Below are 15237 nucleotides of genomic sequence, written 5' to 3'. Positions count from 1 at the left end.
CACGGATCCCACCACTGGTTATTTTCTCACAACATATTTATGACCATATTTTGAATGCACACATGCAGACACACATAAAGAGCTATTCTTTAATGAATAAAAATATCTCACCTGCAAAAAACTCACACATGCATACACACAAAACCTGGCTGAACTGCAAAAAATAACACAGCAAACTCCCCAGAACCCCACCTCTCACAGAGATCACAAAATAACGTCATTGTTAAACTAAAAGATCCTGGAATTCCTTCTACACACTTTCCCTGACATCTTCACACAATAAAATGCAGGGGTCAGTGGTACTGAAACAAGGAATGGCAGTTCCACTCTTGTGCACATACGAAAGCAAGTGACCCAAGCTATTATTCCAGTCTGAGGCACTTTTTGTTCCTAATATCCAGATGCAGCAGCAGCTTTTTTTTTTCCCCTTTCTTTTTTCCTTTTTTTTTTTTCTTAAAGAAATGACTGTGGACACCTCCTTCACATTTTCCTTTTCTTCAGCATTTTCACTTCATAAAGCTGCAGTCAATGTGTTTTGTGTGTGGTGAGAAGGGAATGGCACATTCAGTGGTGGTCTCAGCCACAGCCTACATTGGTGGCTCAAGTAGTCTCAGGATTAGGTCTTTGTGTGTGATGAAAGGATATGAAAAGTCAGTTATTTAAACTCAGTCAAGCTGTTGATTTTGGGGAGGAAAAAGGTTTTGCAATTCAGTTTTCCTCAATAAATCACTGCCCTTTTCCAAGGGCAGCTGCAGATAGTTCACATGTTCACAGTGTTCTCCAGAAACAAAACAGATCATGATTTTTTTTTCCCCTCAATCCAACATAGGGTAAGAAATCAAAATGAAGGGGCCATCACATTAAGTTACTCAAATTCACTAGAAACTAAAGCAGAAAATCAACTCTGTTAACAGGTAATAAGATCACTGAAGAATTAAAAGGGCAAGAAACTACAGAGAAAACCATCCCTTTAAAATTTATCATCATAATTAACAAAACCAAAAGAAAGTCTGAAATATATTTCACCGTCCTATGTATTCGATCAGTTTATAGATAAAATTTTCAACCAGTAGTTTATCAGTTTTAGTACTCATCCTGCACCACCTGAGACCACAGTTTAAAGACGTTAAGCTTCTGAAGATCCATCTCAAGTCAAGGTGAGATTCACGGACTAAAAACAAGCTTTGGATGAACTCTCAAAAATACAGCATCCAGAATACTGGCCACTTAGGAATATCTGGGCTAATGTGCATAAAATGCTGTTAAATAGATTGGATTCTTAATTCCTAATGCTTCCTCATTAAATTCTTTTATTCTATTCCGTGGCTGACCTTTTCCCAAATTAGTTCAGTGTGTTTTATTCATGCTGCATCGAGCTAGACAATGCTACGCACTACATTTTAAACAACAAGCCCCACACCTACCAGTGAAGTCCACATCAACAGAACTTTGTACTCCCGCAGAGCTTAAGGCAGGAGGAGGAACAACAGTTGGTTATAACACTGAGTAAACCAAATGGTATTTTCAGAGGAGCCTGAGAAAATTAAATAATAAAATCCTAGTCATTTTAAATGGCACCGGACTTCCTTAAGTTCCTTTGAACTTATTTACAGGATGATCGAGTTCATACCAATTGAAGAAAGCATTTCTACAATTATTCGCATTTGGGTAACTCTTTGAGGCTGCTGTCTGATTAAAACTGCCCTCTGATTAAACTAACAAATACATACATAAAGCATATATATCTAAATGAAGTGGATGTTTAAATCCTCTGAGAAAGTTTGAAAGCCCTGCAATGGCCTTCACACAAGTAGTCCTGCCAAAAATATGTAACTCAGGATAGGAAAAATAAAGTGAGATGCAGAACTGAGGCCAAGGCGGCTAACAGTGCTAGGGTAAGTAATTAAAAATATGTGAGGTCACAAAAAAAAACCAAAAACCACATACCATCTTCACCAAACAAGTTCATTCAGCTTTTTTGACTATCTGAATCAACCTATAAACATTATTATTACCTGATTTTATAAACATATTTAGTGCCTTATTTAGTAGAAGTGTCACAGTGAACACAGCATTGCTTTTTAATTTATTTTTTATGAGAGCTGGTACGATACCTTATGGCCAGCCAGAATCACTACAGAAGAGAAGGCCCAGGCTGAGACTGCAGACTGTAAAGTTCATTTTTTAGTGTAATAAGTTTTGAACATGACAGTAAACGTACCATTAAAGATATCTCAGTTGAAGTGCCCAACTTAACCTTCGGTTTCTTTTCAGTTTCAATACGTCACATCTACCCACAGAGTAGTCCCCACAGCCATGTAGTCAAACATAGACATAAAATGTGTTCTCATGAGAGGCTTATTTTTTATTTCTAAGTCTTGGGGATACAGCAGTAATGTCTACAAAAAAATTAGCCAACTGCACTAACATGACATGTCTCATACGCTGTTAAAATTCCTAAGTTAAGAAGAAAAAAAATGACTGCCTCCTCCTAGTTAGGACCGCCCCTCCTGCCCCCAGTCTCTCCAAAGACAGGTGTGCTATATTTTGGTGCACTTAAAACCAAAGAAAGAAAAGATGGCAGGAAACTTTAAACGCAGTGAGAGTTGCTACTGTGGGAGCTATTGCAAAGCAACAGTTTTGCAAAATCTAGCCAGGTTTTCAGAAGAATACACAAGGTCTAGGATGCATTTTTGTGCTTGCCACATACCTTTTATTTTTGATTTAACAAGTAAGTATACGGTAACTATCCACTGTCTCCTGAAGAGAATGGACTTTCTTCTCCATTGACTCAATGGAAAATGTAAAAAAATCCAACTCTTTTAGTTCAAGGAATTAATTTTCACCCAGTATAGCTGTCTAGACTAATCATGCTCATTATGACTGTAGTGCAATCTTATTAGGCACTCTAAAATGAACATTATCGATTTTTAGCACTGCCTTAAAATCTGTACTCAGTGTAATTACAACATTCTCAAAACTAGTAGATGTTAATTATTTATTTATTTGTAGTTATTTAAATGGGCTCATATTGTAGTTTTTTGAGTGTCCAATCACATTGTCTTTATTTGTGCAGAAATTATACGCTCACTTGCCAATATAGTAAAAGGGTGGAATGCTTCACAATGATCCTAGCAATAACTCAGAAAAAGGACCACTGCTTCAATGCAAATCCGCTCAAGAAAAGCTTCTACACACAAAGTAAGATGAACCAGTTACTGCATTGTTTATTAAGTTTCACTTGATTCCTCCTGACAACCATTTAAACAATGAATGTTGGGAAATGTCTCTCAAAGAATCAACAACAATGGCTGGGATCAGAGCTTTTATATTTAGCTAATACTGTTTTTAGAAAGGAGAAAATATTTCTTCCTGAAGGGATTATAGGAAGTCTTATAAAAGACACCTGCAAACAAAACAAGTGACAAAAGATCTCTATCATAATTGATAAGTTATCCTTGGTAAAAGCCCATGCTTCTTCAGAAATAAATATCATATCTTTGCTATTGAATTTCAAAAGGCATCCACTAAACCAACAAGCTTGCCGATCAAGAACAGTAAGTTTTAGAAAACCTGCCAAGAAGGAAGTGCTTTTGTCTTATGGATAGCAGTGCATTATTAATCAACAGTAAGTTCCTAAATTTTCTTTTCTGATGCCAAATAGAACAGGCAAGCTCTGAAACACAAGATCTTGTTAATAGCGTACTGGACATGTAACATCTACTTTATTTTTTTGAAAAGGAACACTTAAAATACAAACTTCAGAATTTGACAAATTATTCAATAGCCAATTTAAAAGACATGCACAAAGTAATCAACGTGAGGGGAAATATTTACAAAGTGCGGTTTACAGTAGGAGCTTGAAAGAAGAAAACAAGCACATCTAGAGCAACAGCCTTCATTCTTTCATCCCAGACCAGTTAAGTTTTGGTAAGCATATACTGCCTAAAGTATCTATACACTGATCAAACAACTAGGTTTCTCCATTTGCTAATAGATGATTTGGTCCCCTGTATGTGCCATGGACACAGGTTAGCTTCTTCCTTAGCTTTCTTTTGAGCAAACCAGTTGGTTCCCTCAGAACAAAAGAGTGTAATTCTCAAGACAGTTTGCTTCAGGGTCTACTCCCAAAAGGAAGTATGGACAAGACCACACCAATTTTGTCTCCCTCTGCTTATGCAGACTTCACTAACATTTTCCCAGCAAATTTTGCATCCTCAGACAACCCTACATGCCTTTAAACCACATGCCAGGGCATGCAAAACACCCACTCAGTTTCTTGCTATAAAAACACCATGCAAGCGGGCTGCAACACAACTCTCACATTATTGTAAATGCACGGAACTAAGGAAAAGGGTTAATCGTTTTTTCTCAAGACCACAGGACACAGAAGATGCTCTGGCCATGAGTAGTACATGGTATGAACATACACAGTGCAGTCTGCTCTAAAGGGGACAAACCTATGTAAATACAAACCCCTCTGCATTGCTCGGTCCAATGGCCAAGGAGCACTACGTAAAAGAGATGGTTTCCACTTTGTGGAAGAGGATAAGGACTGCAGGACAGCCTGAGATTCCAGCCAAAAAGAAAGGCACATACGTGTTGTCCCAAGAAAGCTTAAATACAGTAAGATATTCTGTCTAATAAGACAGTTAATAAGACGGAAGAAAATTTGGAATCTGTATGAACAGTAGAACACAAGTAGTATATTACAGAAAGATGTTTATATTGCACTTCCAGGAAAGAATTTGTCAGGACCTGAAAAACCCATGAATTCAAAATCTTAATATTCACTATAAGCAACTCCCTAACTCACAAAAAAACCCAAATGCTTTAATGGACAGGTAAAATACATCACCTTCCTTTCTTCCCCAAAAGGTCATATGGCACTGTAATGCTTTGAAAAACAAAACACACACCCCAACTTTACCAACTTCACTTTATCTTAAGAAGTGTTTTTACTAACTCCTTGGAATATTTTTCTTCCTGTTTTCAATAGTTCAGCATTAACAACACGATCAAACTGCTCAACCTGGAACATCTTTGGTTTATTTTTAAAGTCGTCAAAATAAGGTTTAGATCCTGAATAAGTTATCTCTAAGAGATGAAGCAAAGCTACCAATAGCACCATAAGACTTGAGCATGACAGGTCTGATGCACTAAGTGGATCCAGATGATCCACTAAGTAATTTCTTTCTCTAGCCTCCACGATCCTGTGTGTTCTGTGATTCATGTTATTTTGATACAGTATGATCAACTTTTTTGCAGCTTTATCCTTCTGCAATTTTTTTACAAGGAGGATTAATAGCAACTGCGGCAGAAGAATTACCTTGATGCCATATATAATCCTTTATCCTTTCATCATCATCAAAATCTCAGTGCTTTGTCCATCTTTCTTGTCTGCAGCAACTTATTTCACTTGTTCCTATTAAGGCTATTATATTCACCCTATTACTACTAATCTTTTCTTTGTAAATAGCCACACCTATTTTAATCCAAAATGGTGTGGTAAGCATTTGATTCTTTGTGGAAGTAGACACGTAATTAGGTTAATCTGTGCTATCTTTTCATGTGAGTTGATTGTTTCTTTACTATGGACATATTTCTTATAACAGCAATAAGCTTGCCAGATTGCTTGGAGGCAAATCAGGAGCAATTTACCAAGCATGTAGCTACTATGAACTGAAATCTTGACATAATAGCAAGCTGTGTATAGCCACTCCTACCTGCCAGTTATTACTCATGTTAGCTTTTTACTGACACATTAAATTTTAACCGCACCTTTCTTTCACAAACAAGTACTTTCATTCAACTCAGCTACATCTGTGACAAATAGCTGATCTTCACCAAAGCATACAGGAATCTAAATACAGAATGCACTGCAGAAGTCTTTGACAGCAGCAACTGAATTACCTGCACGAAGTCCAAAAACGTCAATGGAAGCAAGTCATCCAGGTGGCCAATATCTTTGGAGAAACGATTTAAGATTCTTCCTACAGAAACAGGGTTGGAGAAAAAAGGAAAGTAAATATAACTCCTTAAAAGACCTAAATATCTTAAACGCACCATGTTTTACTGTTTTAGTAACAGTTAAAAGGAAACAACTGGCATCTAAAGATAAAAAGACACTTTCTGAAACCACCGTGAAGGGAATCTTTATAACCGCTGAAATAAATTTTGAAGAATACATTTTTACAAACACCCTTCACCCAAATATAAAACCTTTACTTAAACTGCTAGGAAAAAATTAAAATGAGCTTTGAAGGTAATGGTTCAATAGAATTTAGCAGGTGAAACACACTCGCTTTACATGCTCAACATGTGGAGGTAAAGGTTTACAGTTCAGACAACCTAATACACGTTTCATCAAGTAACATCAGCCGGAATCTGCTCCTATCACTGACTGAAACTCACTAGTGCATGCATGTCCCAGATAGATCATAGTTGATCTAACTGATCCTTTTCAGTATTTCTCTTCCAACCCCTTCACCATTATATGTGGGTTCAAATTGCAGACGTTTCTGAAATAAAATTTGAAATAGATTCACATTCATGCAGCCTTACATTTATACTTATTCAAAACCTTGACAATACTGATCTTTATTAAAGCTAATAAAACAATTTTTAATCTGCTGGCAGTGAAGCATTTACACTTCTCTATTTTCCCAAGTTCTACTTGAGTGGAAAAATCAGTTATAGCAAGAATTCTTTAATAATTAAAGTCACAATGCTGCCACCCATAAGTGGATTAGTATCTTTCTCTATTAATCAATATCTGTACTCACCAGGAAAGAAACTAAGCTAAGGATGGGAATCTGACCTTTTCTAAGGTGTGTAATGCCTGTACATGCATTCACGTTGCTTTTTTATCTACATATATCTTGATTCAATTATTACTTCTAACTGGTACAAACACATTCACTGCATTGGCAACAAAAGACTTTTTTTTTTTTTTTCTTTTCAAAGGAGCTCATTAAACTGAAAGTAGTTAAGTTTAAAGTGCGTGGGAGACGTAATTCAGAGATAAGAGATACTGAAGTAACTACTGCAGCAACATCATTCTATTTTTCTGTTCATGGCTATCTCAGAATTACAAATTTTGTTGGATAACATCGATTTTTTTTTTTAAGGGAAGTTCTGTTCCACACCAAGCAATACGCAAAACATGCCATCCTCAGGCCTGGGACACAACTTGTTCTGGTGCACTTTACTACCAAAGGCAGTGGCAAAGGCAGTAGAAGTCATCCTATTTTTAGGCTTTGCACACAGAGAGGAAGGGTATATAGCAGCACAAGACTAGCAAAATCTCTTTCATCTGTTTCTACTGGAAATGGCAGCTGGGGATATTCCCTTTCACTTATTTCACATTGGGGTAGATACATCACGAGGAACTCCAAAGCAATTTTTTTTTTTTTTTTAATTTCCTTTTCCTGTGGTTTCCTTACACAGAGACTGGCCATGGAAGAGTGATCTAGCACATACTGCATGCATGCATGCATGCTGTAGCTAAGACTTCTTAATATCCCTAAATATCACATTCCAGTTTATTTTCAAATGAAAAAAGACCTCAGTGGCAAAAATAAAATCCTTCAAAAAGGCTAAATGCTTCCTTCTAACAGGGCAGCCTGTCCCGGAGGGGCAGATGAAGGAAACAAGATGGCATAATGGATTGGGCTCAGGGTATTAGCAAACTGTTCCCAGCTTTGTCACCTGCCTCCTGAGTGACTTCACTTCATTTTACAGAGTGAAGAGCAGCGCAAGGAGAGGTGACAGTGCCGAGCCCCTCTGTGAAATGCTGTGAGACCCACCAATAACAAGCTGAACGCAAGGGCAAAGAATTATTTCCATAGCGTGCAAACCCCACCTTAGAATCCCCCTTTGCCTCTTAAACCCAAATAAGGGTTTTTTGTAGTGGTTTCAGGCTGATCATAGAATGGTTTAGGTTGGAAGGAACCTTGAAGACCATCGGGTTCCGACCCCCCTGCCACAGACAGGGACACCTCCCACTAGACCAGGTTGCCCAAGGCCACGTCCAGCCTGGCCTTGAACACCTCCAGGGATGGGGCCTCAACAACCTCCCTGGGCAACCTGTTCCAGTGCCTCACCACCCTCAAAGTGAAAAATTTCTTCCTAATGTTCAATCTAAACCTGCCCTCTTCCAGTTTAAAGCCATTCACCCTTATCCTGTCACTACATGCCCTAGTAAAAATTCCTTCCCTAGCTCTCCTGTAGGCCTCCTTTAGGTACTGGAAGGATGCAAGAAGATCTCCCTGGAGCCTTCTCTTCTCTAGGCTGAACAGCCCCACTCTTTCAGCCTCTCCTCATAGGAGAGGTGCTCCAGCCCTTGGATGATCCTTGTGGCCCTCCTCTGGACACGCTCCAGCAGGTCCATGTTCTTCTTATGTTGGGGACTCCAGAGCTGGATGCAGTACTCCAGCTTCTGATATAAGAAGCTGTTCTGCAAAGGCCATCCCAGGTGACACTGCCGGGAGGCAGCAAGGTCACTCAGGCTGGCTGCTTTCCACAGCCACAGCGCAGGTCAGGTCAACGCCTGCACCCCCAGGAATCAGGCGATGCCTTCGTGATCTCCCTCATCCCACAAGTGGAAGAGCACATCCAAACTTGTTCCTGGAAAAGCACTGTGCTTGCTCTCCTTTTGTATGGTAAGGACAAAGCCTTAAGGGCTAGAGGAGAGAAGCCATTACAAAACGCTGGCTGTCAAAAGCGATTTTAAGTTTCCGTTCCAACGGCATCTTGGAGTTCAGTTCTCATTTCTATTGAAGAACGACCCTGTAAAGTTGCTCAAGGAGAAATTTTGCAGATTTTGAGTCTGGGTTTTGGCTTTTGTTGGCAATTGTTTGGAGGCTGTGACAATCTCCAGCCATTTTCTGAGAAAGTTTCAGTGTTGCGACAAGGAGAGCTTTAGGCTGCAAGCACAACACGGATCTGCTGGGGCGCTTTTGGGGGTAATGAGCCGGCATGGATATAAATGAGAGCTGCAGAATACTTGCCTTCATCCTGCACACCAAGAGGGACTGTGGCAATGTCCTCCACAGTAACATCTCTTCCAGGGAAGTTCTTTGAGGAACTTGGTCATTAAGGAAAACTTAGCTCATTTGAGCCAGCCTCGGGTCCTCTGGTCTTACTGTCTCTTCCATAGACCTGCTAACCACCAACTATTCAAGTTCCCATGAGTAATCAAGCTGCTAATTAATTGCCAAAAATGTATTTTTGGCAATTACCTTATGAAATTGTTAAGTGTAACGGTGTTTCTACAGACTGTGTTTTGACAGAGCTGTGAGCTGCCACTAGGAAAGTGGAAATTAATCTGACGTTATCAATAAAACATGAAAACATCTTTTAATCTGCCTAATCCTCTTTAAAATGTAAATACAGTAATTCTGTAAAATGACACGGACAAAAATATGAGTGAGCAAAAGAAATAGTATACAGAAAAGACAGACCTTGAGAACTGGAACCTTTTACAGTCCACCTGATACAATTAGAGCAATTTAGACAGTGGGGACGTGAATCAGCCACTTCCCAAATAAACATTCAGGCAAATGTCTGGTAGCAGAACTTAATTTTTTTTTTTTAATTTCAAGTTACTGAAAAATGTCATTTATTGCCTATTTAGTGTTTGCACATAGTAATTCCAGAAAATGACACCTCAAGTCATTAAGCCCAGGAAAATACCTCGCTTCTTGCTAAGAGGTCCACGTCTCCCTCTCATAACTGTAATCCAGTGACCGTTAACACTTCTCTACTGCTAAAAGCAAGCAACAAAGCCACAAGCTTTAGCCCTACTTTGTTGTCGGTAGTTTTCAAGGATATTACCCCAGCGACTATATAAGAGAAAACACAGGCCTCGAGATGTATTTCAGATCCTGTTCATACGGCTATAACTGAACAGGCATTTTATTCAGCACGTCCTACGTAGGAGCAGGCTACGGTAACCCACAAAAGCAAGTAAGTTCCTTCACCATATATCAGAGAGAGCAATGCACCTTCAAGCAGAAGCGCTGTGCTTTGGAAATATCCACAAAGTGCCCCATAGCCATCACGGTATTGCATCCAGAGCGATTGCTACATTTATAAGGATGTCTACAAGTAAATGAGGTCTATTTCGCAAGGTATGAAGAAACAACTGTTTCCACTTACTGGAAGCACAGTAAATCAGTGGATTGCTTATGCATTATTAAGAAGCATGGAAGAGAAAACATTCCAGATATGAAAGTTAAAGTAGCCATTTTGAGTCAGAATTCAAAAGCCTTACAGTTATGACTACAGTGTCTACTAGCATTTGCAAACCTAACTTTTGGGAATGGTTCTTCAGATTAAAGAAACTGTTGCACCGGCTATTCAAGAAGGGCAGGACCTGCACAACTTACCCCCCCAAAAATAATACTATTTTTCTCTCCAAAACTTCTAATGTCCTTCTCTCCCAAACTTGCAGACTATCAACATCACCTTCTGACAATACTTCATACATCCAAAAAACCCAAATTTCTTAAGTGAGCATTTCTGTGATATAAATACATGCCATAAGACAATAATTCTTAGATCTAGTCCAGTATTTTCAATTTCAAAAAGTTTCAAGCTCACTTAATACTTGCACCTTTTACTTATTCCAGTGAGTTTCTGTCTGGGCTTCTAAAGCACAAAGAAAATACTAAATCTAAAACTTGTAAAGTGAAGAAAATTTCACAAAAACACTAACAAAAACATCTTCTAAGAAATCAAGAACTGAGTATGCCAATGTTACAACAGCATCCAAATTTGTGAATAATATCTGCTGTTTTAATCATTCTCAGGCTTCCACGTGGTATGCAGCATCAGTAGCAAGCTGCAAAAGTGAACGTGCTCTCTTCAACAGTCCTATGTTTGTTTTTACATCAAATAACTTAATCAGAACACACACTGTTGTTAGATTTCTTCCGAAGTAATTAAATAACTATTCAATGCCAATTAATCACAGTTAAATAAGGGTCTGTCACCAAAGTGCTATGTACACATTTCAGACTATTTAATGGTCAAATACTTGGCAGTATCAAAGTTAAACAATGATTCATTAAACCTCCTCCACTACACAACAGTTAGGCTAAACTTAAAGTGAAAGAATCAAACCTCTTTTGTTCTCCATGAAAAAGACAGCAAACCTCAGTATGTGATATTCTTTTCTTTCTCACTCTGTAAACTGCTTTAATTGCATGAATCAGAATGTGTTCAGGTGCTACATACCCACTTTGCTTCTGCAGGTGCCTACTAATACTTTGGAATAGATGTTCAAACCTATCATCCAAATAATGAAAACACTTGACAGTGTGCCACACCTATTTAAAATGTTTATACATACTTCACCATGAAAGAAATATAATCCAAACTGAATCAACACTTAGGATGTAAACACCAGAAAAGAAAAGGATATTTTTTTTTTAAACAAGAAACTAGGATCCTCCACTGGAACAGCCAAATGCCACCAATAGCATTCAGTATTGTGCAACCTAAATTCCAAATATCAAGAACCCTAAGAGCAGCAGTACATTATTTCTAAAGGTATTTGGCATTTCTAGTATACTTTGTCGGCCAGTGCATTCACTGAAATACTTCTGTGTAACAGAATAGCCTGGGCAGACTGATTTTATACACCCTGCAAACAGTTTACGAAGCCTTTATACCCACTTGTTTCATCACACATTGCAGAAATACTTCTCTAGTCCACAAATTTGCCTCTTTGGGAAAGAAAAAGGTTTTAAGAGAAGGTCCTTCTAGGGATAGAAAGTTTTTGCCACTTGTATGTGTGTGTGTGCATAGGGTACATGCTCTTGGATTTTTTTTTTCCCCTCACAAATCAGGCCAATCCTCAATCCAGGGAATTTTAATTGCATCACACTTTAGTTCAACTCACAGATGTTATTAATAAATACTGCTTTGCATAGTAACCTAAACTCCTCCATGGCAATTGGCCTAAATATCAATTTTCACATACAAGTACACTGCATTTATTGGGGGGGGAATAATATTCAAAATCTCTTTATCTACTCTGCAACAGTGAAGCCAGGAACACTCCCCCACTGCCCAACCTCCACCAAGAAAAAGTAACAAATTAAACACTATTATCTCCCACTCCTTGCTGCAAACTCGCAGAAACCTGTCTGAAAGCAACTCGTACCGCTAGGAATGGATTCAAGAAGGTACTTAGTCATACGTGTATAACTAAACGTAAGCAACCCCAACCAGGATTGCACTTTGCTTGAAGGCAGCCATGCCACAGAGATGATGCTCTTCTGGTCTAAGACAACATTAATTCAGAGGAACCGATGTTAAGACAGTCAAAAGCACACACTTTACTCAGCGAGGAGGAGAAGCCCCCCATCCCCGGTGCATCACCCTGCTGACACCAGGTACCGGGGCACCCACCACCGCAGGGTGGCCACCACGGCGCTCGGCCGCGGGGACACACGCTGCAATAGACCACGTGGTAGTTTGTGTATAGGTAGAGGTGTTAACTTACCCTCAAGAGAGAAATCACATCCTCAAACAGTCCAAATTACAGCTTATAAAACCAAAGTAATTTTAAACGTAGATATGGTAGTAAATCAGGCTCAGAAGTGTACATGTGGTAATAAAAGCGTACTCAAAGGTAGGAATAAAAAAAAAATAGCCGCACAAAAATGGGTACATTGCAACGCCCATCAATTTAACTACATTAAACATGTTTCCCATTCTGTCAGTGGTATAAATCGACAGCTCGCCATGTATCTTGCTGTTAAGCTATGGTATTCAGTGACTGATAAGTCTTTACCCGCGCTCAGTTCACACACATACACAGAAAAAAGAAAAAAAGAAAAAAGTACTGCAACTACAAGCAGCCTTCCGTTTCATCAAAGCAGTGACAAAGTGGATTGTCCATATCAAATGTTGGCAGGAGGCAGACATTACATCAACCTTGTGAAATACAACTATGAAATCAACAAAATAATTAAAGATGGATTACCGACTTTGAAAGGAATTGTAAGTTTGTGAAATATTTCTTCAGAAAGAAATCTGGAAATGCATCTCCTGCATAGCTGTCAATTACTGATCTACTCTGGCTTTTCTTCCATATTTCTACAAAGAAACACCAATAGGTCTGTTATCTTCTTTTAATATACGTTTAGCACCACATGTCCACACAAACTGCCATATACAGCATTACTGTCTTCCCCACAGGCATCCTATAAATATAAATAAGAAATTCCACCCCATTTTTTTTTTTTTCTTTAGCAGCCTGAAACTGACAGGAATATTATCACTTTCTTAGACATTTGCAAATGGGCACAGTGGTGCTGGGCCAAAATATGCTGAGATCATAACATCCATTTATCTAAACTGCCAGCATGTAATGAATTCAGGTGGGATGCCTTCTATCCAAATTAATTTACTACTTGAAAAGGACTTTTTACACAAATGCTGTCAAACAGGAAAACAGTTAGGAAACGAGAAGAAAATGTGAACACCGTGTTTGATCTTATTTTTAAGTGCAGGATTTAAAGAAAGAAGGATAACTATGACAAAGATAAGAATGGAAAACAGGCTTCTTTGGAAATGATTTTCTGTTTTTACTGCTGATGGAGACATCTACATTACCTGGTACGAATACATTGATCCTAACTGTACAGTTGTTTCTTGAGCTTTCCAGTCCACTAGAAACACACAGTATTTTAATGACCTACTGATTAGAGTTACCCTGCATGTAGAAAATCAAAATAGGTCAATGCTCCATGCAAGTTGACTTATCCCTTTGCTAAATTATGTGGTACAGTTGATTTATCTTTCTTCCTGGGTATGCTCAGAAGAGCACGTGCATTAACATCAGTTATTACCAGCCAAAGTCTATCTCCTCACTTATGATACAATACCGAAAGGATATAGAGTCTTGATTAAAAACAGAAGCACACAAAGAAAAACATATTGATTGGGGAAAAAAAAAATTATAACTTTCCTTCTTTCTCAAATTGCTTTCATGAGAAATCTCAAAATACCTTTTGCATTGTAATTGCCTTTCATATTATATATCATTATCAATCATCCAAGTTGGCTAAAATTTCAGCTGCAACAGAATTTGCAAAACAGAATTTAACTTTGGTGCTGTATTATACTTGCTAATGAAATGATCTCTTTTACAAAAGCATGATAGATCTGGGATAATATATTCACTAGCAACTTTCAAATTATTGATCCCTGCAATGATACCGCCTACCCCAATAATTAACATTCACAGATTTTTTTCTTTTGTAACTTATTGTGAAAGAATATATTGGAATCATTCAAAAGAACAAACTTCCGGCTATATAACAAAGTTTTATCCCATAACCTGAGCACAAAGCTTCATCTCTGCTTCATAATTCGAATGACAATGAAAACAGACACCTGCCAGCCCCTTCCCCCCAATCCCTGGAGTAATATAAAACCCTTCATACGTAATTCTGTGATGAAGATTGACAGAACAAAGTTCTAACAGTTCCAGAAGCTGAGCTCTGGATATCCTTTCTGGTTCTTTTTAAACTAATTTTTATTCACTGGAGCTATTTTAAGTTATCCTGAGTTTAATGAATAAAATCTACATTTTAGTGTTTTATTTGTTTCAGTATGTTTAAACCAAGCCACCAACTCTATCATACTGCCAAAATACAGCACAACTTAATTTCTGCTACATACTACAACATAAGGAACAAGATATTTCTAAGGCATAACTGAACAACAGCAAAAAAGTATATATGCAGAGGAGGGGGCACAGGAAGAGTTGACACTGGCCTCCTTCCCCCCTCCCCATGAAGGAAAAAACAAATAATTAAAAAATGGTAACCACTTGCAACTTCTTATCAACCAGCCTTTGAAAAGATGTCAAGTTGTACACTATCTACAGAATTTTCTGTTGATTTACATCACCTTCTTTTTCTATTCCAGATGTAAAGTCACCTACTTCAACTTCTCGCAATACAAAGCATCACTAGAATAGAAATCTGCAATAGTATATATGAAATATAGACCTATATTGGCTTTTTACTAGCAAGATTATGAATTTAATTCTTTGCTAAACTATTTTACCACAAACACATCCACTTCTGAAAGCGCATTTGCATCATCTACTTCTCCTTTCTGCTATAAATCTAAGCTGGATTGAAAATATGTCCCAAGTGTTGTTTTGCTGGGGGAGGGGGGGGGGGGGGGAGGGCTTACAATGAATCAAACTGA

General features: G+C 38.3%; 1 protein-coding gene across 2 annotated transcripts in view; it reads right to left on the bottom strand.

Annotated features, from left to right (window-relative positions):
• The window catches only part of ABCC4 (ATP binding cassette subfamily C member 4 (PEL blood group)), a gene marked incomplete at its 5' end in the record, with an annotated part of 152379 nt that overhangs the window by 58205 nt on the left and 78937 nt on the right, over nt 1-15237 (bottom strand). For both annotated transcript variants that reach the window (XM_082495573.1, XM_082495574.1), the window contains one exon: nt 5914-5993. In XM_082495573.1, the coding sequence (XP_082351699.1) occupies nt 5914-5993 (80 nt within the window). The remainder of the gene's footprint in view (nt 1-5913; nt 5994-15237) is intronic.

This window comes from Vanellus vanellus, assembly GCF_965231255.1.
Source record: "Vanellus vanellus genome assembly, chromosome: 1".
NCBI lineage: Eukaryota > Metazoa > Chordata > Aves > Charadriiformes > Charadriidae > Vanellus > Vanellus vanellus.
This window is presented reverse-complemented; position numbering and strand designations above follow the sequence as displayed.